The sequence below is a fragment of the Podarcis filfolensis genome (assembly GCF_964270895.1).
Source record: "Podarcis filfolensis genome assembly, chromosome: 2".
Classification (NCBI taxonomy): domain Eukaryota; kingdom Metazoa; phylum Chordata; class Lepidosauria; order Squamata; family Lacertidae; genus Podarcis; species Podarcis filfolensis.
Window position 1 is genome coordinate 5,814,996 of NC_139605.1, and position 26,151 is coordinate 5,841,146.

General features: G+C 47.3%; 5 protein-coding genes across 13 annotated transcripts in view; 3 read left to right on the top strand and 2 right to left on the bottom strand.

Moving 5' to 3' along the window:
* On the top strand, window positions 1–18,985 carry LOC310756974 (major histocompatibility complex class I-related gene protein-like). Of its 8 annotated transcripts, none has more exons than XM_083601992.1 (8): window positions 1–308; window positions 3,185–3,460; window positions 9,879–10,154; window positions 14,237–14,524; window positions 15,950–16,036; window positions 16,725–16,763; window positions 17,406–17,438; window positions 17,973–18,985. In XM_083601992.1, the coding sequence occupies exons 1-8, from the start codon at window positions 62–64 to the stop codon at window positions 17,987–17,989; spliced, it is 1,263 nt and encodes a 420-aa protein (XP_083458118.1). In that variant the 5' UTR covers window positions 1–61; the 3' UTR covers window positions 17,990–18,985. The 8 variants fall into 8 exon arrangements, 4 of the variants coding, with proteins under 4 accessions (XP_083458118.1, XP_083458116.1, XP_083458117.1 ...); XR_014544999.1 differs by having other exon boundaries at window positions 47–308; window positions 14,237–14,615; window positions 14,762–16,036; window positions 16,733–16,925; window positions 17,227–17,438; XR_014545000.1 differs by having other exon boundaries at window positions 47–308; window positions 14,237–14,615; window positions 14,762–16,036; window positions 16,733–16,763; window positions 17,962–18,985.
* LOC310756634 (uncharacterized protein) overlaps window positions 1–26,151 on the top strand; it is an 820,367-nt gene that overhangs the window by 724,468 nt on the left and 69,748 nt on the right. The gene's annotated exons all lie outside the window — the stretch shown is intronic.
* Window positions 1–26,151, top strand: part of LOC310757328 (major histocompatibility complex class I-related gene protein-like) — a 62,683-nt gene that overhangs the window by 21,237 nt on the left and 15,295 nt on the right. The gene's annotated exons all lie outside the window — the stretch shown is intronic.
* LOC310758095 (ABC-type oligopeptide transporter ABCB9-like) lies at window positions 18,287–25,610 on the bottom strand (the record flags this gene model as incomplete). Its single annotated transcript, XM_083604032.1, has 5 exons — window positions 18,287–21,626; window positions 22,444–22,580; window positions 22,937–23,096; window positions 24,932–25,143; window positions 25,559–25,610. 5 exons carry the CDS (start codon window positions 25,608–25,610, stop codon window positions 21,435–21,437), a joined length of 753 nt encoding a protein of 250 aa, XP_083460158.1. The 3' UTR covers window positions 18,287–21,434.
* LOC310756621 (antigen peptide transporter 2-like) overlaps window positions 18,287–26,151 on the bottom strand; it is a 78,803-nt gene continuing 70,938 nt past the window's right edge. For both annotated transcript variants that reach the window (XM_083601014.1, XM_083601015.1), the window contains one exon: window positions 18,287–21,382. The gene's annotated coding sequence lies outside the window, so the exon portion shown is untranslated. The remainder of the gene's footprint in view (window positions 21,383–26,151) is intronic.

Below are 26,151 nucleotides of genomic sequence, written 5' to 3' on the forward strand. Positions count from 1 at the left end.
TTTCTCTTTCCCTCTCCAGCCTCGCTGCCAGACTTGCGCTTCGAGTTCTGCCTGGCGACAGATGCCGCCATCTGCGCGCAGATTTCCGATTGGTGGAACTTTTCCCCCTCGCCCAATCCCGGCTCGCTCTGCTGCTGGTTCCGCAGGCGGGGCAGAGAGCGGGTCTCAGAGTCGGAGGGAGAAGGACGTCGCTGGAGTAAGAGGAGGAAAAGGAGCTTCGTTTTGGGGGGAGATGGGGGTCCTCCTCCGCTGGCCCCCCCTGATCCTGGGGGCGGCTGCCCACCTGCTGCTGCTCCTGGACTGCGCAGGTGAGGACTGGGCTCTGGGGCGGGGGGAGAAAATCATTTGCACTAAGCTCTGGGGCGGGGGGGGGGGGTGTGTGGACTGGACACATGAGACTTACATTTCGTGGGCACTGAAAGGGCGATCGGGGAGTTTCTTGTCCGAAGTGGAGCCGGATCCCTTCCCAGACATCTGTTTCCCAGGCTTGGGGCTTGTTTTGTATGGCGTCCGGGGCAGGGGCCGCTTCACTCCTCTGTGTGTGTGTGTGTGTGTGTGTGAGAGAGAGAGAGAGAGAGAGAGAGAGAGAGACAGTGAGACAGTACAGGTCCTTCCTTTTCTGTTTTTTACCTTCCCTCTTCTAACCCTCAGCCGCTCTGAAAACTCAGCTAAACACTCGGGAGACCAGCCTGGGGGTGGGAGCTGGACGGGTGTAGAGCTGATTTTATTGCGTGGGGGGGGATGTCTGAATAAGGGTCCCCACCCGCAATTCCCAATGTTGTTTTGTTCAGGAGTTCCCTTTCACAGGCACATTCATAATTAGGTTCTCCTGCTTTACAATTGTAACTCCCCCCCCCCAAAAAAATCCCCTTCCTGTTGCCTGTCAAAAATGTAGATTTTGTAAATTATGCAGGGGGCTCCTCTGTGCCGTTCCTGTACAGCCCCTTTCACTACCTTTTGAACACTGTGTATCCAAAGAAGTGTGAATGCGCACGAAAGCTTATACCCAGAACAAACTTAGCTGGTCTCTAAGGTGCTACTGGACAATGTTTTAATTTCGACTGCGTCAGACCAACACGGCTACCTACTTGAATCTTTATTGTAAATAATTCTTGTGGTTTTCTAATGGAAAATGGTGTGAATATAATACTATCTTTAGTTTAAAAGTTGCTTGTTGCATAAAAATTCTCAATGTAACTTAAAAGCTTTAAGAACTAAAGAGTAAGACCTGTTATTTCTCTCTTGAACCCTCCCCATATGGGGGGCTGCCCCCTCACTGTGTCTGCTCCAGGGCTGGGCAAAGGGTGGTGGAGACCCCTGGTTCCTTCAGATTCCTCCTCATTTTTGGGGGGGGGGGGACTCAAGTGTGACTCATTTTGTGGCTCTTTGTCTCCTGACCACTGAGCAGATCTGCCTGTGTTCTTTAGCCAGATGCCGCAACCAGAGGCAGCCTTGCTCTGAGCTCTTGTGGTTTGAACTGGGGGAAGCCCCTGCCCTGGGAGGGGAGGGTCTTAGACATGGGTCCCATTTGATCTTGCCTGAAAGGAAACCGAGCTGCAGGGAGGTAGCAGAGTCCACACACCATCACGGCGTATGTAATTCAAGCAAACTCACCTTGCAAGATTACGATTCCTTGAACTTTGTTTTCCACAGTGGATCTCCCTCAGCAGGTGGTAGATCCTACATCTGTGGAGATTTGTTAACAGAGGTTGTATGGCCATCTGCCATGGATGCTGCAGTTGAGATGCCAGCATCGCAGCGGGGTTGGACCCTCAGAGTCCTGTCTATGATTTTTCTTTTAGTTTCCTAGTTGTTTTGAGATGAGTCACTGGCCAAACTCAAGCGAGCTTCTTCCTCCTTGAGAGTGAAGTTGTCCAAAGTGCATTCGACACAATTTCCACAGGGTTCTCAAGGACCACCTCTTTCTATATGAACCTACCCGGACCCTGGGATCATCTTCTGAGGCCCTCCTTCCTGTGCCTTCTTCTCTAGAGGTCCGGAGGGCGGAGGGTGGCAGCAATGCGAGAAAGGGCCTTCTCTGCAGTGGCTCCCCGTCTGGAAGGCTCTCCCCTGGGAAGTTCGCCTGGCACCTTCATTATACACCTTTTGACTAAATCAGGCAAAAACAATCCCTTTTAACCAGGCCTTTGATTGATTTGATTGACATCCTTTTAAAAGTATGGGGTTTGGGGGGGTATTGGCTTTTTTATTATTGAATATTTTGTGGTTTTATATTTTGATTTTGTTCTCTGAACCGCCCTGAGACCTCCGGGTATAGGGCGGTATTTTCTTTAATGTCTTAATCGGCATCCATTTTGGTGAGCTTTAGAAGAAGAAGATAGGGCGGTATATAAATTCAACAAATAATAAGAATTATACGTCCCATTTCTGCTACCTGAGGCAAAACAGGAATAGCCCCCTCTTCCCCTTTTAGCCCTGTGCCCCTTTACCTTCCGCCAGGGAAATGCCCCATCTCTCGCTGAACTCGACTCAGCTTTTCCCTCAGAGGGGGTGTCCTGGTGGGGGCAGAAGCCTCAGGTATGATGCTGAAAGCCTGTGATCAGCTCCCTCCCTCCCCAAGTCTTTGTGAGCTGTTTCTGTGGGTCTCTGATAATCTCTAGGCAGAGAATGGGACAGGTGTTGGAAGGAAGGCCTCATCTTTACGCCCAAATCTGTGAGGCCTTTCTTGGTACTGACAGAGTCATCTTTTAAAATGGAGTTTATATCCCCACCTTCCTCCCAAAGGAGCCCAGGGTGGGAATTAAGGGGCTGCAGCTGTCTTGGAGGGCCTTCTCTGTGGGGCTCATCCTGTACCCTAGAGAAGATTACGAGGACCATGGAGCCTTGGCTCTTTCCTCATGCACAAAGGAGGCACACAGCCCCCTTAGTACACATTCACTGTGACTTGGGAAGAGATTTAGTGCTGCCTCACAGAGCTTTTTCTCGCCCTCTGCTCCATGGGCTATCATTGTTGTTACTTGTATTTATATCCTCTCCCCTTTTCAACTCTCTGATTCTTAGGCTCCCTCTGCTCTGCCTCCTCTATGTTTAAGGGCAGGTCTGTAAACTCCCCCAAACCCTGCTGAGCTTTGGATCTCCTAATTCAGGGCTATAATACAGCAGGATTAGGCTGCTGCCTTCATCTGCAGGACCCCTAACTCTCTGCCCCCTTTTCTCTTTCCAGGCTCCACTTCTCACTCCATGCGCTACTTCTACACATCCGTGTCTGAGCCTGGCCAGGGGCTGCCCCAGTTCATCGCTGTGGGGTACGTGGATGACCAGCCATTTGTTCAGTACGACAGTGACACCAAGGAGATGCTGCCTCGCGTCCCCTGGATAAGGAAGGTGGAAAAGGAGGATCCTCAGTACTGGCAGAGGAACACGCAGAACTTCCAGGGCCATGAGCTGGGGTTCAGGGAGAACCTGCAGACTCTGCGGAATCGCTACAACCAGAGCGGAGGTGAGTGGAAGGCAGGAGAGGAACAGAGTCACACCTCCCCCCCCCCCATGACATTTCCTCCAAGGGCCAGAATTGCAGGGAGGGGGCTGCGGGGAGGAAAGGAAATGGAGGGTGGGGGTCTCCACCAGGGCAGAGGCATCTCCCCTTCCCTTAATGAAGGTCTTAATGGGGGCTAGGATGGTGGGGGGGGGGACACAGAGAACGAGACTTGGAGGGCAGAGACACCCCCCCAGTATGACCCTCTCTGGACCTGCACATTCTAGCAAGGAAATGTCTCCATTGCCTGCCCTTCCTTCCATGCTAGGCTTGGCTTAGGCCTTCTGAAGTGGGAATCTGTCTAGTTCATTTTCCTCTGGGAGGGGAAGAGAAGGGTGGGATCCTGAGGCTGAGACAAGCAAGCCTTGAGTTCTGGTCCTGCTTAAGGAGAAGCCAGCTGCCCAGACAGAGGTGCTGATTGGCTGACCCTTCTGACCATCACCAAGCCCCTCCCTCTCCCTGGCACAGTGTTGAAAGAGAAGCCTTTTTAAGGAACACAAATGGACTGGGTTTTGGGGGTCAGAGTGGCAAATACATGAAGTGGGGTAGACCAGAGCCCCCAAGGCCCCCACACCTCCAGCATTCATTATACATCTGTACTTACCTTATTCTCTTAACGGTCTACACTTAGGGAAGAATAGCAGGACCCTTTAGAAAGGTCTTTCACCCGCTTTGTCCATAAAATGAGTGAGAAAGCAATTTATGCTGAAGAAGCAATGAGACAAAGCAACTTCCCTCCAAACAAAAGCTCCATATCCAGACCAGCTGGTGGGGTTTGTGGTTTGGTTTGTTGTTTGCATAGGTCAACCACAAACCATTGTTTTGAGTGCATAAAAAGAACTATATCACCTTGGGACATGGCATTGTGGAAGATACTATTTATTTATATTATTATTATTATTATTATTATTATTATTATTATTATTATTAAATATGTTGAATAGTTCTAGAGGGAGGACTCCAAAATAGCACTGTTACAATCATTCTACTTGCCGGAGGGAGCAATCTCCCTTCTCCCCCCCCCCCCCTGCACACCTTTCTGGGGCTTCTCCTGACCCCCCCCCCAAGCTGATTTGTGGGGAAGGAGATGGGGAGAAAGCCCCAGTTGTGTGAGTGGGACTTGTTCCTTCTGGCTCCCGCTAGACTAACTGTGTTAGCGGAATCCAGCCCAGAAAAGCAGGATTTCCTTCCAGAGAAACTGCTCTCATCCAAGGCTTTATATTCCCCAACTCAATTCAGTTGTAAGCCAAAGGCTCCTGAGGTGAAAGAGGAAGCCAGAATTAAAGAGAGAGCAACCTGGTGTCCTCTGGGACAGCCTCTCCTCCATTGCTGAGCTCCCTCAGGCTGGCCAGAAGCACAAAGAGCTGTTAGGAAAACATTCTTCAAGAAACAGATAAAGGTTCCTGGAAGCTTTAAAGAGGGTTCCAGAATTTTCTTTAGCGTGTAAGAGTGGCACTCTAGGCTTGATTGGTGTCAGCTGGAGGTGCAAATAAAGGGAGGAAGTTGCAGGCTGGAATTTCCGCACAAGGAAAGTGTGTGCGCGCACACACTCACACTCACACTCACACTCTGTCAGCACACTCACTGACAACAAGGTTGGAAGTAAGACAATGTGTGCTACTGATACTGTGAGTTTTGCTGTGTCAGGATTGTTAATTACTGGACTGAGATTATATTGTGCTGGAGATATAAAGAAGGAATGTCAGAAGCTTGTATATAATAGTAACAGAAATGTTTGTGTGACAGTCAAGCAATAAAGAAGCTCTTGACTGTGAGTTTGAGTATGACTCCTGTTCTTGTCCTCTGCCTCCGGGGAAAACTCTGCTACAAACAGTCAGAAGTGGTTTGACCGAGATGCCACCACACAAGCAGAAAAGCGCAGCGGAATGTGTGGGCAGTAACCTCTAATAAGAGCAGCAGAACTCTGTACATGGCCAGGAGCAACCATTGCCATTTCCCATCCTGTCTTGGGGTGCCGGACGTAGCTTCTCTCCATGGTTTTGTTGTGGGAAATCAAAATGGCTGTCTGCTGACCCTGCTGGCTGGCCTAGAGGAGACAGGGCTGGGGTCCTCAGCACCCGTGGGCCCTGCCAGGGGTCTCATCGAGTCCTGTGTGATGCCGCCTGCCAAGTGAAAACACCAGATCAATCCTTCAGATACTGAAATTGAAGAGCACATTTAAAAGCCACGAGCATTAACATGTTGTGGATCTGTAAAATGGGACACTGGAGGTGCAGCATGACAAGTAGCAGAGATAAGGATCATGCCTGATCATGCCCTCTTTGATGAAGGATTTATTAGGTGGACATCAACTAGCTAATGTAAACGAGCTCTTCTTTTATTATCAATTGACTGAAGGTTTTATTAAAGTATTTACAATATGTATTTCCCACAAAACTGTATCAAGATAGTATACAACCTGGAAAGTTATAATAAAAATCAGGGAAAAAATCCATAGAATGTACATAAAACATCAATAAATACTATTTATTTATTTATTTATTTATTTATTAAAATACATACACTTATTGATTGTAACCTCCCCCCCCCCAGTGAAATCAAGAAAAACTCACAACCATAGTTTAAAACACAGGAAGTTAAACTACTAAAACAGATTAGAATTACCTCAACTTTCTAGGCATCTGGGTAGGCTTGTCTAAACAGGATTTTTTTTAGCAGGTACCAAAAATTCAGTATTTATTGAAAGTGAGAGCTAGGGCAGGTGTTTGACATTTTTAGTACACACAGGGTTGCATCCAATACTGTTATATTTAGAGTAGACCCATTGAAATCAGTGCATTAAAAACAGAAATGCCAAATGACTTCAGTGGGTCTACTCTGAGTAGGGGTTGCATTAGATACCACCCCAGATCTTTGATTATGCATCCGGTCCAAGTGCCACCTCTGAAAAGTGAGCCGTGAGGAAACTGCTCTGTCTGAATGTCCGGCTCCCCAGGCTGCCTTTGGCTGAGATACTGGCAGACGGTTCCTGGCATGAGCCCAAGCGCATGCTGTGCCCCCTTCTTTCCCCTGTGCCCCCAGGAGACCCCTTGATGCCTCATTTCCAAGTTCTCTGGTCTGGGAGCCAAAGGACACAGACTCCTGGTCTCTCCCCCTCTCTCCTGCGCTTCTGGATGCGGCCCTTGCAGGAGCAGAGGGAGGTGGGGCAGGGAAGGGGCACTCAGCTCTGGGGGGCAAAGAGCAGCCAAGCAAGGTCTGTCCTCCAGGTCTGTCCTCTCCCCAGGAAAGCTCCCAGCTCTTCACAGCATAGACTGCCCTGGTGGTGCTGAGCATCAAAGGGAAGAGGCATGGCCTTTTGAAAAGCAACAAGTTGGCTTAACATCAGCATTTAATTATTTTCACCAGGAGCAAAGAATTTAGTGTATAGCCAAAGTGTGTTTAGGCACACATTTACAAACATCTGTTTGTTCCATCATTTATATCTTTATATTCCACTCCATGAGCACAGTTACCTTTCAGTTGTCCTTGAACCTGGGTTCAAATCCCTCAAATGCATCACTTGCTTAATATTATACAGTGGTACCTTGGTTCTCAAACTTAATTCGTTCTGGAAGTCCTTTCCAAAACCAAAGCGTTCCAAAACCAAGGTGCGCTTTCCATAGAAAGTAATGCAAAACGGATTAATCCGTTCCAGACTTTTAAAAGCAACCCCTAAAACAGCAATTTAACACAAATTTTACTATCTAACGAGACCATTGGTCCATAAAATGAAAGCAATAATCAATGTACTGTACTATATAATAAATAAGACAGTATTGTAGATGATAAAAATTAAGATTATTATTTTTTTCTTACCTGCACTGATGATAGTCATTGTTTGGATGGGGGGCTTTTATCCATTTCCGCAGTCACACAGTCAATAAATCGTATCAGTAGCTGGACTGGGTTCCACACAGTAACGAAAACAAATTAACCGAAAAAGCCACAAAAACGCAAAATAAATACAGTCATGCCTCTTCTTGCGAACGCTTCATGTTGCGTTTTTTTCAGGTTAAGAACACGGCAAACCCGGAAGTATTTACACATGCGCAGAAGCGCGACTCTGGTTACGGACATTTCGGGGTGCGAACGGCACCCCGGAACGGATCGTGTCCGCAACCAGAGGTACCACTGTAGCAAAAACAAAAGCGCCAAATACAGTTGTATCTTGGTTCTCGAACTTAATCCATTCCAGAAGTCCGTTTGACTTCCGAAATGTTCGAAAACGCAGACGCAGCTTCTGATTGGTGCAGGTGCCCCGCAAACAATAGCCGACAGCTGCATCGGATGTTCGGCTTCCGAAAAACATTTAAAAACCGGAACACTTCTGGGTTTTTGGCGTTTGGGAACCAAGCCGTTTGAGAACCAAAGTACCACACTATATCACAGCCTTTCATTTAGAAACTGCATAAAAAGATTTAACATGGGGGAAAAGATGGTGATTGCGATACAGCAGTGGTGAGAAAACCTCCTTAAAATCTTAAATTGCTACCCACATAAGCTAAATAAGCGAATTACTTGATCTGAAGACTGCAGGTTAATCCAGAGCGAGGAGTTTACATTCAGCCCATACTCAGACTTACGGTTGTCCGAAGTGAGGCCTCCCTGCGTTTTCGGTGTTTGGGAACCAAGGCACCAGTGTACAAAAGTACTTGTATTGCAGGGCAGGGGGGACACAATACTGGAAAGTTCTACGGAAGAAGACTCTGCAGTGGCAGGCACAGATGTCTTCCCTCCCCCCCCCATGCCTGTTATTTGTGGCACAAAACAAGGGTGCCAGATGACGCTTTGCTCTCTTCCTGGCACCGTTGGCACTGGCTTTGTGGCAAAGGAGTAATAGGGAAGGATCCTGGAAGAGAGCAGAGAGCTGGGAATCCAGTTGGAAATCCAGCCATGGCATTGCCGATATTGAAATTAGATAGGATGGGGTTCCCCTGAAACATTTTTATGACTCTGTGCTCAAGTGCCTTAATACTGGTCCCAGGCAGCAAGTTGATTGTAGTTGCATTATTGAGGTGCCAATATGCCCCCCCCAGTCTGCTGCAATCATGACCCCAGAATAAGCACAGCTATGAGTCCCGCCCCCCCCCCATGAAACTTTTTCCCTCTGCCTCCTCGTCCTCCCCACTGCCCTGGTGAACTGGGGGTGGGGGGCAGCCGGGGTCTGCCATAGGGAGATGGGGGCTCCCCCAGGGATGTTGGCTGTCAGCCCCCCTTTCTCCTTGGAGCCTTTCAGAATCCATCAGGTTGTCTGGACTGCTCACTCCACCTTCTGGGGGGGGGCTGATAGAGAACAGGGCCCCACATCTGGCAGTTATTCTTCTTTAAAACCTGCCTTACCCCATGGAACTGACTGCCAGGAAAGAGTCCCTCAACAAGAGAGTTCAGAAATGGGCTAGTCCTGGTGTGTGGGCCGCCAGGATCACAAACAGATTTTATTTTATTTTAATTTCCAATTGTAACTGCTCAGTCCTCTGCATGTTTACTTGGAAGTAAGTCCAACCCCACTCAGTGTGACTTACCTTCAAGTAAATACGCAAAGACAAATATATGAAACATGTAATGAGAGAATAAAAATGATCTGTCCCATTTAGGGATTATGGGACTTCAAAATGATTGTTTTAATGTTGTTGTTTTGAAGATTTGGCGGTAGCCCCCTGGGGTGGGCAGGAGGATGCAGGGACCCCCCATCTTTGACAAGGGCAGCCTGGCTTCTGCTGAGAAGGGGGGCCATTCTGAAATGGGGCAACCCCCCCTTGCGGCTTCTCCTTCCCACCCAGACTATGAGGAAACTTCTTTTTCCAAAGGCCCTTCCATGACTTCCCTCCTTTTAGGGAAAAGGTCCTTGATATGGAGAAGCTGGGGGGAGAGAGATGGAGGGGAAGAGGAGACTTTCTCTCTTGAAAGGCCCCCATGTGTGGGTGTCCCCCTTCCATGTTGCCCCTTTCCTCTTTTTATGGGGGGGCAGCTGAGGCGTCTCTCCAAAAGGGGCAAGATCCTGAGGAGCAGAGTTGGGGGGAAAGAGGGACAGACTGTGACCTCCGACCTGCAAGGGATGCTCCTCTTGGGCAGGAAGGGAAACCCCACCCCTCCCCCGCCTCCAGGGAGTTGGGAGAATCCACTGGGAATGGGGGGGGGAGAAAGTGGGGCGCTGAGAGAGAGGTGGGCAATTAAAGGGGAACTTGTAGTGTTTCCCTCAGGGAACGTGTTACGCGGATGAGCCTTCAGAAAGATGCAATGCTGGCTGATTCTTCTCCCCTCTGACTGCTGCCTCTTCCCTGAGTCTGAGGGAAATAAATCCTTTTTCCTGGTCTCTTTTGCTGATGGGGGAGGGGCTGCTCTGACCCCCCTTGACCTCCTGGGCCTCTTCTGGTCCTTCCAGGGATCCACACCCTTCAGCAGATGTACGGCTGTGAGCTGAGGTCAGACGGGCGCAAAGGAGGGTATTTGCAGTACAGCTACAAAGGGAGAGACTTCATCGCCTTTGACAAGGAGACCCTCACCTGGACGGCAGCCCAGATGGAGGCCGAAGTGAGCAAGAGGAAGTTGGATCCTGACTTGGCCCTGAACCAGTACCTGAAAGCCTACCTGGAGGAGGAATGCATTGAGTGGCTGCAGAGACACCTGGACTACGGGAAGGAGACTCTGCTGAGGACAGGTGAGGGGGGGCAGTGGGGAGGGGGCTCAGTGGGGCAGTTTCCCTTCAAGCTCCCCTCCCCCCCCAACAGTCTTCCTTTTTGGACCAAACAGCAAACACGTTTCTTGGTGGGGGAGGCAGAAATAAGTTTGGGACCCTGGGAGGAGAAAGGGGGTCTCTTCAGAGTATGATTGGGGGGGAGATGCTTAAAAACAGCCCCCCATGCCCCTTTGGCTAGAGTAAGGGATGGCAAAAGACAAACAGGAGGAGGGGACACAAAGAAACAGCAGGGAGGGGGCCAGGAAAGCAAAATGCATTTTAAATTAACTAAAAAAATAAAATTGAAATGGGCAGATTTGAGGCGGGATACAGAACAACCTTTTGCCTTGACACTTGGGTAGGGGAAAGGGGGGCAGATTGATGCAGAAAAATCCAATCTCATATTTTATGTACCAAAATGAGTCAAATAATTAAAAAATATTGCTTTATGCATGGCATAAATTAATTATAATTAATATTATAATAGCAATCAAAAGAACCATTAAAGTTAGAAGATAATGAGAATATAATGACTTGAGAGAAAAAATGGGTTTTGTATCATTCTGCCCCAACTACGGGGCACTTTGATACAGTGGATGGGGCACTTTGATACAAAGAGTAAATTGTATGAGAATGGTAATTATTTACAAAAATGTAATGAACAAAACAATTTTTATTATGAGAGCTCATAATCAGCCCTACAATTTGTTACTTAAAAACCTAAATTACGTATCAAAACTAACACAGTTTCACACATGTCATAGACTTTATGGCAGGTTTTCTTAACAAAACATCAAAACTTGTATTAATCTTTCCTCAAACACCTATCCATTTAAAGAAAAACTTTGGAAAAGGTTTTAAAAGTATAGGAACTCACATTAGGTAGTCAAAAAATATGCTTAGAAAAAATAATATATTTCCTTAACATTTAGCTTCTTTTGCACATTATATCCACTGAAGTCAAAAGAAAAAGTATAAAGAGATGATGTTCGAGTTGTGCCCTTTGAGAAATTTGGTTTTGGCAACTGCAAAACAGCATCCGTGAACTCAATGCTTGCCTTATCTTCTACAATGGGGAAGACAAACATACAAGATCCTGGATATTTCCTGAGATAAGACACTTGATCATCTGTCATTTTATATTTAGAAATGACTTTGGCTACGTAGTAAACAACAGTTTGTTTGTTTTTCACATTTCACGAGTAGGAAATCAGTTTAGAGTTTAGACTATTGTACACTAGCGGGGCCCCATGTCTTGGTGTATCAAAGCGCCCCACCGGACATTTTCAGAAAACTAACAATTATTAATAAAACCACTGAACTTATTTTAAAATCATGTGTAATCCTGATTACTGAGTGGGATAATTTACTTTTGGTATTTTAAAATCTTATCTAAACGACGAAAAACAACATTGGAACACTTTTACGCTTAATAATAATAATAATAATAATAATTTTTATTTATATCCTGCCCTCCCCAGCTGAAGCCGGGCTCAGGGCAGCTAACAACAATAAAATAGTACTCCACATAATTTTTTAGTTGGCCGCGCTAAAAACACACCTCTCGTCAAATGCCAGTGGAGAACTGGCGGGCAGCGCGGTCGCAGCTGTCATACTCACACATGTATAGACACGTTTTAGTGATGTCACGACACGAATAACGTTTGTCGATATTGAAATACTGTTGGTGTATCAATGTGCCCCGTCTCCCCCTGCATACCTATGGGGAAAGTCTTTAAAACTAAATTAAATAACCTTTTTTTAAAATAGAAAAGGTGTGGGGAGCCCATAAAATATGGATGCAGCCCCCTCACTAAGTCTGTAGGTTAGCCACTCGTGGCCTAGAAGCAGAAAACCTGCACATAGTGAGAGAGTATGGGAATTCCCTCTTCTACTTTCTTATATTTTTTATTTGTGAGCAATCTTACTTTTTCCCATGGGGAACATTCAATCCCGTGCCTTGAAATGGTACAGTCCAAAGGAAAGAGGGGGGTTTGCCCTGCCAGACTTTAAACTTTACTATGAAGCGGCAGCTTTCTGCTGGCTGAAAGAATGGCTACTTCTTGAAAACACAGACATTTTGGATTTGGAAGGTTTTAATAACATTTTTGGGTGGCATGCATATTTGTGGTATGACAAGGTTAAAGCACATAAAAGTTTTAAAAATCATATTGTCAGAAAAGCACTATTAAATGTCTGGGACAGATATAAAGACTTGCTGGAAAATAAGACTCCAAGGTGGCTGTCGCCAATGGAAGCTAAGGCAGTTAAAAAGTTAAATATGGAGTCCAAGTGGCCAAGATACTGGGAAATTTTGGAAAAGGAAGGGGACAAATTGAGATTGCAGAGTTTTGAGAAATTAAAAGGGAAGGTGAGAGACTGGTTCCACTACCATCAAATAAATGAAGCGTTTAAACTGGACAGTAAAATTGGCTTCCAGGTGGAAAAATCAAAACTGGAGACAGAACTGTTAGAACCCAGTACTAAGAACTTGTCCAAAATGTACAATCTGTTGCTGAAATGGAATACACAAGATGAAACGGTTAAATCGGTTATGATTAAATGGGCTCAGGACATTGGTCATAATATCTTGTTTGCTGATTGGGAAAAGTTGTGGACCACCGGGATAAAATTTACGGCATGTAATGCCTTAAGAGAAAACATTATGAAAATGATATATAGGTGGTACATAACCCCAGTCAAGCTTGCAAAGATTTACCATGTGCCTGACAACAAATGTTGGAAATGTAAAGAAACTGAAGGTACATTTTTTCATCTTTGGTGGACTTGCCCGAAGATTAAGGCATTCTGGGAAATGATCTATAATGAACTTAAAAAGGTATTTAAATATACTTTCCCCAAGAAACCAGAGGCCTTTCTCTTGGGTATTGTCGGCCAAGGGGTGTTAAAGACGGATATAACTTTCTTTATGTATGCTACAACAGCAGCTAGAATACTCATTGCGAAGTACTGGAAGACGCAAGATTTACCCACACTGGAAGAATGGCAGATGAAGGTGATAGACTATATGGGCTTGGCAGAAATGACGAGCAGAATCCGAAACCAGGGAAGAGAAGCAGCGCAAGAAGAATGGAAAAAATTCAAGGACTATTTAAAGAAATATTACAAAGTTAATGAAAGTTAGAATGATGTTGGACTGGAAAGTAAATGGTTACTATTAGTAATGGTTAAGACAAGGAGAATAAGGAAATAGTCTAAATTTAAACTAAAATAAGGGAAGATTTGCTGAACAATCGACAAGAATTTGGAATACAGAAAGGGGAGGCATGAGGAAGTCGGGGAAGATAGGATATGAAATTAGGATATGAAATGATACATGTTTTTTGTTTTGTTCTTGTTTTTTGTATGTTTATGTTTGTTGTATTGTGTTTATATGGAAAAATAAAAATATTATTAAAAAAAAAAAAAAAGAAATGGTACAGTCCACTCTTCTGCCTTCAGGAATCTTGCACAGGTGCCAATCAAATGATCAAGTGTTTTGACTGGCTTTCTTCCTGTCTCTATTAGCTTTGCTAATATGAATATTACCATATTTTTCGCTCCATAGGGCGCACCGGACCATAGGGCGCACCTAGTTTTTAGGGGGGGAAATCAAGAAAAAAAATCTTATTTCCCCCCCAGCCCCAAAGAGGCTGCCGAAGGGGTTGCGCGCGGCTATGTCACAAGCCATTGGGGACCGGGTGAAATTTGCCCCCTCAGCCTAGAGGCGGCTTCCTGGGACTATCTTGGAACCACAAGTTGTGTTAAAGCTTTTTAAGATGATAAAATAATTTGTGCCTAGTCCTCCCTCCCAAAGGAGTCTGCTTTGGCAAGCAAAGAATAAACATCTAAAAGCAGTTCCAGCATAGACACTGACTGGGGAAGATGCCAAGGCAGGTGGAGGAATCCCATTTATTCTTAGTTCTTTTTAATTTCTGGAGATGTGAGTTTCTGACTAGGTTTCCCCTTGGGTCCCTGCTCCTCTGCTCTTAAAAAATACTGGATTCCTCCAGGCTCCCGTTGTGGATGTCTCTGTGTTAACCCCAATGCGGCCCTTTTTGCAGAGGCTCCGGTGGTGAAGGTGACCAGGAAGGCAGACTATGACGGCCTGGAGACCCTCGTTTGCCAAGTCCACGGCTTCTACCCCAAGGAGATTGAGGCCAACTGGGTGAAGGACGGGGAGGTCTGGCAGGAGGGCACCCTCCGAGGATTGGTCGCCCCCAACTCGGACGGGACCTACTATCTCTTGCTCAGTGTCCAGATCGACCCCGAGGAGAGGGAGCGCTTCCGGTGCCGCGTGGAGCATGACAGCCTGGAGAAACCTCTGGACGTGGCCTGGGAGAAGGAGCCTGGTGAGAGACAGACAGGAGAGGAAGGGGTGGGCTCTGGGAGGGGGATTTCCACCCAACTCCTCAGATGGGGAACCCCAGTTGGATCCTGTCTGTGTCTCTAGAGCAGCGGTTCTCAACCTGTGGGTCCCTAGATGTTGTTGGACTACAACTCCCATCACCCCTGAGCTCTGGCCTTGCTAGCTAGGGGTGATGGGAGTTGTAGTTCAACAACATCTGGGGATCCACAGGTTGAGAAAGGCTGCTCTGGAGGGAAGCAGCTGAATCAGAATCTGTAGATTTCTGCAGAGATGCAGCCTTTTCTGGCAAGTGTCTCATAGGCCTTGAACTCAAATTGGATGTCATAGGTAAAAACTGGCTGTCACCTTTTTGCCTTTAAGCCCAAGCAGTTGTGATGTCACAGAATGTTGGCAGATGTGTTATTTCTTCAAAAATCAAACGACCTCTTCCACATGGCTGACTTACTCACACTCCCTGTGACTGAAAAAGGGGCAGTGAACTTAAAAGAGGGAGCCCGGGACTGACTGTACTTCACAGTGAAAAAGATTCTCACTCGCTCCTCCTCACACTTGCGCCCAGCTACAAAAACTGATACTCATCTCCACTCAGCCCAAACAACCGCACACCGCTGGGAAGAGCAAGAAGGGTTTTGTAATAACGCTCGTCTGTCACACACCGCCCGGAAAGCTGCGCCTGCAGGAACCAAAGCGGAATGTCTAAGAGCCAGACTCCCTTTTCCCCAGCAGGAGCACCTGAACGCACATCCCCACCCACACCCCAGACTCCCCTTCTCACAGGCAGGCAAGCGAGAATTATGGAATTGAGCCAAAGACTCACACAGGCAGGGTAGAGGGGACCAGGGCTCACTCACTAGCGCTACGGACGTCAGAGATTCTACACAAACAAAAAAACCTGGACATTTGGCCCCATTTTAAGAATCTGTCTGGACAGACATTTTAAGTCTGAAAAAGAGGGTGTGTCCAGGAAAAACCGGACGTATGGCAACCCTACACAAGATGCTTCTTCCTAAGGGTTTGTGTCTTCCCTGAAGGCCTGTAATGCTGGGCTCTGGGGGGGTCTCAGAGGGGAGGGAATCCCTTCCTCTCAGGGTCAGGACAGAGAAGGCTGAAGCGCCTGAGCAGGAGGAGATCTGCTTTTAAGTCTGGAGTCTGTGATGAAACAGGTGTGCCTGTCAACTGTCTTCCTTAAATGAATTGGTTATTTTGAAGACCTCTAATGCTGGACTCTGGTGGAAAAAAACTCCTTTGTATCGGGGCCACTAGAGAGAGGACCTTGGCCTGTGAGGAGAGAGAAAGGGGGCCTGCTTTGCAGGGCTCATAGCTCAGCACCTCCACTCAAATCTCCTGCTTGAGGCCTTGGGGAGCTGCTGCCCCCAGTCTGAATAAAAATGTCTCTTGTCCCTTTTAGTCAACCTGGGGCTCATTGTGGGAGCCATTTTGGGTGTCGTGGCTGCCATCCTGCTGGTCTCTGGGATCATCATCTTCTTCATCCGCAGTAAGTAAACCCTGGATGCGTTTTCTGCCTCTCCTGTGTCCTTCTGCCTTGGCCTCCGACTGGGAATGTGCTGGTGGAGCTTCCTGGCAATTGTCGCTGGCATCCCTACAGAGACCCCTCCCCATAAAACACCCTGTGAACATGAATCAAAAGCTCACTCTGTGCTCAGGAAGTTCACTTTCCACCTGAAGTTTTAATCCATCCTAAGCCTTCAGTCCTGTGCACACTTAGCAGGGAGCCTTCCTTGCATATCTTTAGGCCCCAGGCAAAAATGTTTCTCTCGAACCATGCCTTGAGCTTTTTAAATGTGCGTTACTGGTTTGTTTTTGTTTTATTATGTATTTTGTGCTCTCATTTTGTATTTTTATTTGGAGAATCACCAAATAATAATCCGAAAATGAATGAAGGGACTGGATAATGTTTCCTTCCAGCCTCTTGGAATTTGTCCACAGCCTGGTTTCCCAGGTTGATCTTTTTAATTTAATTTTCTCAATTTTTTTTACTTCTTTGTAAAATGAGTTCCTTGAAAAGATCCGCTTCAGGGCTCCCCTTCCTTGGAGGTGTTTGGAAGAGACAGAGGAGCATCTGCTGGGAAGGTTTCAGCATCTGAGAGCCAAATTGTCAAAATGTAATTGCGTGGCCTCTGAAGGTCCCTTCCAGCTCTGATCTTCTGCTTTTCTCTCCACAGGGAAACAGAGCGAGAAAGCAGCCTACAAAGCAGCCTCAAGTGAGTGACTCCTCCCCTCTCTCTGTCTATTTCCCCCCAATATGAAGCAGGAACAGGTTACAAACAGACAAAACTAAACCTGGTGGTGGCCTGGTCCTTAAGCCCAAGACCCTGATGGAAAGCTTCAGCCTGTCTGCTCATCCTGTCTGTGGACAGCAGGGGGTCCCTCAGGGCCAGGAAAAGGCTGCAGAGAGACTGTCAGCTGAGGGAGGGGCTCCAGGAAGGAGCAGGAGGAAGAGCCGAGGGTGCGGGGAGAGAGGGGTCTCTGGGCGTTTAATTTACTGGAACCTGAAGCTAAAGATTTGGTTGGGTGGCTCAAGTCTGTGGGTGTCAGGAACCCACTGCACTCCCCCCTTCTGCCTTCCTGCCCAGGTCGCACCCACCCCCGCTCTAGTCCCCCGCTGCCTCCATGCCAGGCTGTGCCCATCTCTCTTTGCCCTCCAGCACCTGCTTCTCCCTCCAGTGCTGTCCTTGAGCCCCCTTGCCTCTGGGCTGCCTGTCCCTGAACTCTTCTTAGGCCCCTCCCCAGATTGAGCCTGATCTGGGATGGGGTCAGAAGGAGGGAGCAGAAGGGCTGGGGGGGCGGGGGGGTTGGATGTCCGTCCCCGGGATCCTGACTCCTGTGTTTCCTCCCTTTTGCAGCAAGCGACCAGGGGTCCGACAGCTCCACCAAGGGTAAGTGGCAATGCAGGTGGGGGCAAAGGGGGGCTCTTGCAGAAGACTTCGTGGGGAACATCCCCAAATGGTGAAAAGCTGCTCCTGTTACCCACCTTGGGGTTTCCAAGTGTGACATAATCTGGAGTGTCCATTGAGCTGGAAAAAGCTGTTGTGACTCATTCTGTCTGTCCATCTAAGCTCCACAGAGGATCCCCTCTATCTGACAAATGGGTTCTCCCCAGTATCTGAATAAGAGGGAGTCACATTTTGGGTTCTGGAAAAGGATTTCTCCTTCCGGTATTCCCCCAAAGAGTGCAGCTTGGCTCACTTGCTTGAGCTGCCCTCTGCAGGCATTTGCTCTGCAGGCCCATTTTGGTGGTGCTCCTGGCATATCTCATGTCTGATCTGACATGATGAGGGATGGTGGCTTTCCTTGGGAGGCTGGACTAGATGGCCTTTGGGTTCCCACTAGCTCTGTAATGCTGATGTCCCCACACCATGATGCTGGCTTTTGAAACACTCCTGTTTTTTATTTCTGCAGTTTCATACCAGCCTGGTGTGTGAGATGAGACCAGAAGGAGCCTGCCCAGGTTTTGCTGTGAATTGCAGAGGCTCAGAGCTCCTGCTGTCCTTTAATGCTGTTTAGGATGTTCCTTAATCCTGGCTCTCAGTCATCTACTCTGACTTCAGCTGTAACGTGTATTTGAGGATAATCATGGATTTTGGCCAATTTTTGCTTTGCAGCTGTTTTTCAGAAATGTGCTTGTATTAATCAGAAATGTGCCAGATATATGCAACTAAAAGCTTTTAGAAGGGATGGGGAGATTGAGCATGACTTGCAGTGATTTTGATGTTTTCTCTTGGTACTTTGTTGCTGTGTTTTCCTTTACAATCCCTTCCCCAATCTTGCGTCCCTCGCTTGCCATCTAAATTGAAGGAAAGGCAACATCTGAGTACTGCTTTAGGTGAATTATGCATGAAATAGGCTAAGCTGTTCCTGCCTCTTGGGCCGCCCAGCCTTTGGCTAAACGGATGTAATGTCTGATCCTGCTGACAGCCAAGGAGAAGAGGCAGGTCAGGAGCTTCATGGCCAGAGTTTGATCTGAAATAAGGAGCCCCATCTTTTTGACTGCAGGCCTTCAGTTCATGAGACTTGTTGCCTGCTCCCCACAGCCTTCTAGGAGGGGTGACCCACTGGGAGTCAGACCACACAAACTTTCAAATGAACTAGTTTTGTTGCCTTCAATTTGCGTAATTGTTATCTCACACATTCTTGCTTTTTCACCTGTGGTCGGTTGAGGATCATACTTTGCCTCTCTGTGGTTCCCTCCATATGATTCCCGCCATCTTCCTTCCCTTCTCTTAGGTTGGCATTACTAAAGGAGACTCTTTCCTAGAAATAAGAATGCAATAACTCTTTTAGACCTCCAGGGGCTGCAGGACTCTTCTTGCCTAACCCAATAGATTTGCTGCATCTTGCTTTGAAGACACTGGATGTAATTATTATTATCATTACTCCTTTTGTAATATCTGTTTGACTGAAATAAATAAGAGTGCACCCCCTTCTTCTTTAGTGGTTCTTTCCTTCTTATCACATGAGTTCCAGAGATTTTGAGGTTCCTGAGAATATTCAGAGTTTGTAGCCTCTGGCAAAGAGGTGCCAATAATTGGTCTTCCATTGCAAAGTGACTGAAGAACAAGTATCCAAAGTGAGATGGGGACATAATCTGTGGTTTTGCAGGGGTGCACTTAAGTTACATGAGGCCGCTGTGTTGCTGAAGCCAAGAGGGTGTGAAGTTTGCTCAGGGCCTGGATTGGGGACCACCTGGAGGCTGCCTTTGGTTCCAGGACGGAAGAAAGGAGGGTTGGGAATAAAAGAAATGTGTAGATATCTGATCTGGGGCAGGGGGTGGCGGGAGATGACCAAGGTGGAGTTGCCCCGAAAGTCCGCAAACCCAGGAGGAAGTTCTCCCATGGAGGTGAAAAGATGCCCCAAATATTTATTTTAAATTTTTATCCCACTCTTCCTCCCAAAGGAGCTCAGGGCAGCAAACATCAAAATGTTAAAAGCAATACCATTTAAAAGATTTGAATTATTAAAATTTAAAATAAGATAATTTAAAACAAATTAAATCAACCCAAAATAACTTTAAAAGAGTTGGAATACTCTTACAGTTAAGTACGTAAGAGGAGCTTCCTGGATGGAAATGGCTAATGGCCCATGTGGTCCAGGCTCCTCACAGATGCCTCAATGGGCAGACCACAAACAGGTCAAGAGCAGAACATTGGGACTCTGCCCAGGAGAGATTACCAGCACCTTGTGTTCAGAAGCATGCTGCCTCCGTAACTCATTTTGGGGTTGCCATGGACAGAATTACGGCTGGGCAATATCTGGTTTTCAACATCATGATATACCACCAGCTAAACATTGCAATGTATTGATATATCACAATGTCTGAAATAAGGATGGAGCTATGTAGAGGCGTCAGCTGGCTTCACGGTTTTTCCTGCATTTTCGGATAACACGCACTCTGGGCAGCTCCCAACAGAATATTAACAACATGATAAAATGTCAAACATTAAAAACTTCCCTAAACAGGGCTGCCTTCAGATGTCTCCTAAAAGTCAGATAGTTCTTTATTTCCTTGACATCCGATGGGAGGCGTTCCACAGGGCGGGCGCCACCACCGAGAAGGCCCTCGGCCTGGTTCCCTGTAACCTCACTTCTCACAAGGGAGGGAACTGCCAGAAGGCCCTCGGAGCTGGACCTCAGTGGGGGCTGAACGATGGGGGTGGAGATGCTCCTTCAGGTATACTGGGCCGAGGCCGTTTATGTCAGAAATACATTGCTAGGTCAAAAATTATGAAACTGATATGATACGAACTTCAGAATGGTTTTTGGATGGTATATTGCCCAGCCTTGGACAGCACCTGTCAGCTACCCAACACCTGGGTAAACAGGAATGTCTTTCAGCATCTCCAGAAAGTGAATAAATGGATTCATCTCTTGGTAATTTTGTTGTAGCTAAAGGTTCTGAGTTCCATCTTTGGTGTCTCCAGTTAGGGCTGAGATGAGGGTTCCTGCCTGAAGCCCCGGAGGCCTCTGCCAGTCAGTGGACAACACTGAGCTACATGGCCTCACTCTGTATAAGGCAGCTTCTCCTGTTCCCCCCTTGAAAGCAGGATCTCCTCTTGCTGAGGAAACTGGCAGCCATTTGGCAGACCAATGGGTCCTTTAAGTACCCAGATCCTGTGTAGGTCCAGCCCCAGACCAGAGCTCCCTTTGGCCTGATCCAGCAGCCTCTTGTGTTCCCATACCCTAGAAGAGGCATCATTCTGCAACCCCCCAGAGACACAAAATTTCAAACTTCAAAGAGTTATGTGCACACATTTTATTTTACAAACACCACTTTCATGCCATTGTAGTCCTGGACAGTCAACGGCAAGAGACCAAAAGTGCCTTAAGATATTTTTACAACATACTCAGAAACACCTAAGACATACGGGACCAAGAGACAGGATTGGGAAAGAAGCCAGACTCCTTATTTAAGCAACTCAAGATGAAATCCTTACCTAGGAGTAAGCCCTATTGAACTCAGTAGGGCTTCTGAGCGGAAGGCTACTTGGAAAGAAGCTTTTGGGGGGCTTAAAAAATGGGAGTTTGGGGACAAGACTCAAAGTCACAGCTTAAGTTCTCCTGGGGCAAATACTGATACTCCAAATTGCCTGCTATTTAACAGCTGCATAGTGATTACAAGGGGTGCTACACGGTTCTTTTCGCACCCCACTTCATTGCTCTCCAAAGTGGGGCTCACACCCACTTTTCTGGCTAAGCCAGAGTTTCTGCACTCAGAAAGGATCAGCCAATTAGGTGAGTCTCCTAGCAGCCCCACCATGGCAGGACTTTGGGGCTGTGGCCCAAGGTCCCACTCAGCAGAAGGCAAACACAGTTATGCCACACGCTCAACCACCTCGAGAGGGGGACCCCAGAAGACCATTCAGCCTGTGCGGAAGTCACTCAGCCTGGCTCCTTTGCACCAGGCGGTAATAGGGGCCCCTCCGGCTCATCAGCTCAGAGTGCGTCCCCTCCTCCACAACCTCCCCACCCTCCAGGGCAATGATCCTGTTCGCGTTTTCCACCGTCTGCATCCGGTGAGCGATCACCAGCACCGCCCTGGCCTGGCCGCTCATCAGTGACTGCTGGATCTAGGGGAAGAAGCCAGAAACCCCCTCTTAGATTTATTTTATTTATTTATTAGGCTTATATCCCAGCCCTCCTCCAAGAAGCTCAAGGTGACGTATATGGGGCTCTTCCTCACAACCCTGCGAGGTAGCCTAGGCTGAGAGGTCACCCAGTGAGCTTCAAGGCTGAGTGGGGATTTGAACCCGCGTCCCAGTCTAAGACACTAACCATTGGCTCTCTCTCTGTGTGTGTGAAAGAGAGAGAGAGTCGGAGACAGAGATTGAGAGAGTTGTTTGTGAGCATTATGGATCTTCCTGTGTTTTCCCACACAAGGATATAGAGCTTGGAGTGCTCTACATTATTATTATTATTATTATTATTATTATTATTATTATTATTACTACTACTACTATTATTACCCTGCCCATGTTAGGTAGCCTAGCATTTGGGTGTCAGAATAGTGTGCAGTCCAGGACATAATCATAATAATTTATTCTTTATACCCTGCCCATCCAGCTGGGTTTCCTCAGCCACTCTGGGCGGCTCCCAACAGAATATTAAAAACACAATAAAACATCAAACATTAAAAAGTTCCCTGTTAATACTGTCAATATAATTTTCTCATGCTAACGTTGGCCAAACTTGGGGGAAATGAAGGAAAAAACTCAAAAGGCAAGTTGGTCTGTTCCCCCGTGAGCATTTTACTAAAAGCTGCCTGGCACTGGAAAATGCAAGTCCGCTTATTAATATTATAAATAACAATAATATAAAACCGCCACACCCACTCATGGCTAACGCTTCTCACGTCAACCACAATTCCTCCCCCCCCCCGACACTCACGGCAGCTTCGCTCTCCACATCCAGAGCACTTGTGGCCTCATCCAGCACCAAGACCTTGGGGTTCCGGATCAGGGCCCGGGCGATGGCCAGGCGCTGCTTCTGCCCCACGGACAGCTGGCCTCCCTTCTCCCCGACATCTGCAGGGAGGCAGGAATGAGAGAGGGAGGGGTGGGAAGAGGGGAAAAGAAAGCCTGGTTGCCAGAGGAGTGGGAGTGATGGCAGGGGTGCAAAAGGGGAGTCGCAGGTAAAGGAGGATCCCAAACTCCTGGGTTCATTTGATGGGATGCAGTGAGCAGTTGGGTGGAGGGTCGGGCACAGTGACAAGAGGAGGTGAGGCTCAGAGTCTGGAATTCTCACCCATCACAAGAGACTGGAGCCCCACCAATTTTCCTGGAGGAATTCAGTGGGCCACAGAAATTCATGTTATCTCAGAGAGGGTAAGAATCAGGCCAGCAGAGACAAAAGGAGACAGGAGGAAAGAGGTTTCACCCACCTGCGGCGAACCCTCCTTCCAGCTCATTGATGAAGCCTAAGGCGTTGGCTTCTCTTGCCGCAGCCGCCACCTTTTCTTGGCTGCAATCCTGCACCCCATAGGCGATATTGTCCCATATGGACCCAGAGAAGAGGACCGGCTCCTGTCCCACCAGCGCCACCTGCAGGCAGAATGAAGTGTGACGACTAGAGAGAAAATGGATTCATTTTGCATTTGAAGCAGACTCCACCATATTTGCACCTTCTCAAACAATATGAGAACCGAAACACAGGCGAACCTTCAACATTCACAATTCTCTGAATTTTGCAACCCTGTTTTCCAACTTGAAGTGTTACAAAAATGTGTGTAAGTGTAGCAGGAAACCCCCCCCATCATCCAGTTTGTACAAACTTCACACACACTCACACTCACACACTACATACGCTACGCTTCTGTTATAAATTAATAGAAAATCAACCATGCATCGGATTTGCACTGTTCTACTTTTATTTTACTCCATGAAGGAAGGACTACAAAATGGGGAAGGTTTGATACAGGCCAGCCCAGAACATCCACAGGAGCCCTGCCCAGTTGCTATGCCAACCCTGATGGTCCTAGACAGAAGACAATCAAGATCACAAAGAACTTGCATATGGGAGTGGATTCAGCATGGACTGAAACAAAGGACAATGATCAGATCTTCCCTCTGGGGGCAGGAAACTGCCAACTCCCCTTTGTCTCCTGGAAGTGACTCATGGGGAGGGGGAAAGGGGGAACCAGCCAGGTGACAGGACACTCAGGTTACCACCACAACTCCTCCCTCAACCCCTCCTTTCTGTGATGTATGCATGATGTTTCTGGGAGTGGGCTTGACTTACAGGATGGGAATTCCAAAAGTTTTTATAAGACCTTGCACACCATTTTTCTGTGTCCTTTCTCTCACCTGCAAGTGAGGGGAGCACCCTGTCGCGACAGTCTTTCTTCAACAAAGGCCAAGCCTACAGGCTGCTGATTTGCTTCAATTTACTCTGGTTGGTGTCTTTACTTTTTGTCCAAGGGAGCCCTCGGATTTTTCCGGTAACAGTAAGAAATGAAGATGTTAGTGAAAACAGCCTACAAAAATGCTTTTTATTAGGAGAAATTGCTTGCAAAAATGTGTGCATTAGTCAAATCTGCAGACAATAACATGTTCATTAGGAGAGATTTGCACTGAAATAATGAAAAATTTTCATGCAGATTTTTAAAAGCAAAACCCACAAATTGCTACATTAATGTACAGAACTAAATTAAAGTTGGAAAGATGAGAAGCTGAAAGAACAGGAAGGGGCAGGTCCTTCCATCCCTTCAAATATCTGAAGAAGGCTCTCCTATCCCCTCTGAACCATCCCTTCTCAAGGCTCAACAGCCGCAACTGCTCCTTGCAAGCATCTCCTTGTGGGAACTCATCTCTGGTCACCCTCCCCTGGAAAAAGCCAGTTTACAGCTTAAGTACCAGGCTGGGAACTGTTTTTGTATCACGAAAACTTGGTGGGCATGGCCTTTTGCAACCCACATTTCCTCTCCAGTGCTCAGCCACACCCTGTCGTTTCCTCTTTTGCAGAAGATGCTTCCTGTTTAGTGAAAAACAGAACCGCCATCCCCGTGGCACTGACAACTCTCTAGCATCCCCAAAATCCTTTGGAACTCCCTGTAGCTACATACTCTTATGTAGCTGCAGGTTATTACAATAATCCTGCCACTGTTTTTATCTGTTTACAATTTATCTGTAAATATTCAATAAACCATTTCCATTCTTTTATCAAAAAAAAAAAACTTGTTATCTTGATTTCTTATTCTTCCAGTAGAGTTTTGCCATTTCTGCATCTTCCACAAGGAAGAATGGATTATGGATTGTGTGGTTTTATATTATGATTTTATTCTGAGACCTGAGAGTATACAGCGGTATATAAATTCAATAAATAATAAAGGGGAAACAGGAGTTTGATATCAGCCACACTTTGTGGGCTCCCTGCTCACCTTGCTGTGCAGGTACTTGTGCTCATAAGCCCGGATCGGGACCCCGTCCAGCAGGACCTCCCCAGACTGGGGCTCATAGAAGCGCTCCAGCAGTGCCACGCAGGTGCTCTTTCCACTGCCGTTGAGACCCACAAGCGCCACCACCTCCCTGGGACGGAGCTCAAAGGAGACGTTCTGCGCAGAAGGAGCGAGGAAAGGAGAAAAAAACAGGGCTGTGATTCACCTCCTCCAGAGCCAGGAGGGAAACACAAGTTACAGAGCCTCTTTGCAGATGAGCCTAGGGCTTGCCAATCAGAAGGTCAGCGGTTCGAATCCCCACGACGGGGTGAGCTCCCTTTGCTCTGTCCCTGCTCCTGCCAACCTAGCAGTTCGAAAGCATGTCAAAGTGCAAGTAGATAAATAGGTACCAGTCCGGTGGGAAGGTAAACGGTGTTTCCTTGCACTGCTCTGGTTCGCCAGAAGCGGCTTAATCATGCTGGCCACATGACCTGGAAGTTGTACGCCAGCTCCCTCGGCCTATAGAGCGAGATGAGCGCCGCAACCCCAGAGTCGTTCCCGACTGGACTTAACTGTCAGTGGTCCTTTACCTTTATTGATTTCTTTTTTGGGGGGCTGCCCCTCCCTCGCTCCCCCTCTTGGCTATGGAGAAAGAGGCGACAAATATAGGGTGTGTTGACATATAGGGTGAAGCTTTGCTTTTTCAATTAATGGACTTAACCTTCCAGGGGTCCTTTGTTGTTGTTTAGTCATTTAGTCGTGTCCGACTCTTCGTGACCCCATGGACCAGAGCACGCCAGGCACTCCTGTCTTCCTTCCTCCTGCAGTTTGGTCAAACTCATGCTGGTAGCTTCAAGAACACTGTCCAACCATCTCGCCCTCCGTCGTCCCCTTCTCCTTGTGCCCTCCATCTTTCCCAACATCAGGGTCTTTTCCAGGGAGTCTTCTCTACTCATGAGGTGGCCAAAGTAATGGAGCCTCAGCTTCACGATCTGTCCTTCTAGTGAGCACTCAGGGCTGATTTCCTTCAGAATGGATAGGTCTGATCTTCTTGCAGTCCATGGGACTCTCAAGAGTCTCCTCCAGCACCATAATTCAAAAGCATCAATTCTTCGGCCATCAGCCTTCCTTATGGCCAGGGGTCCTTTACCTTTACCTTACTGTGTTGTTATTGTGGGGCTTAACAAGGGATAGAAATCTTGCTCTGGTCCTGTTGCCCCCCC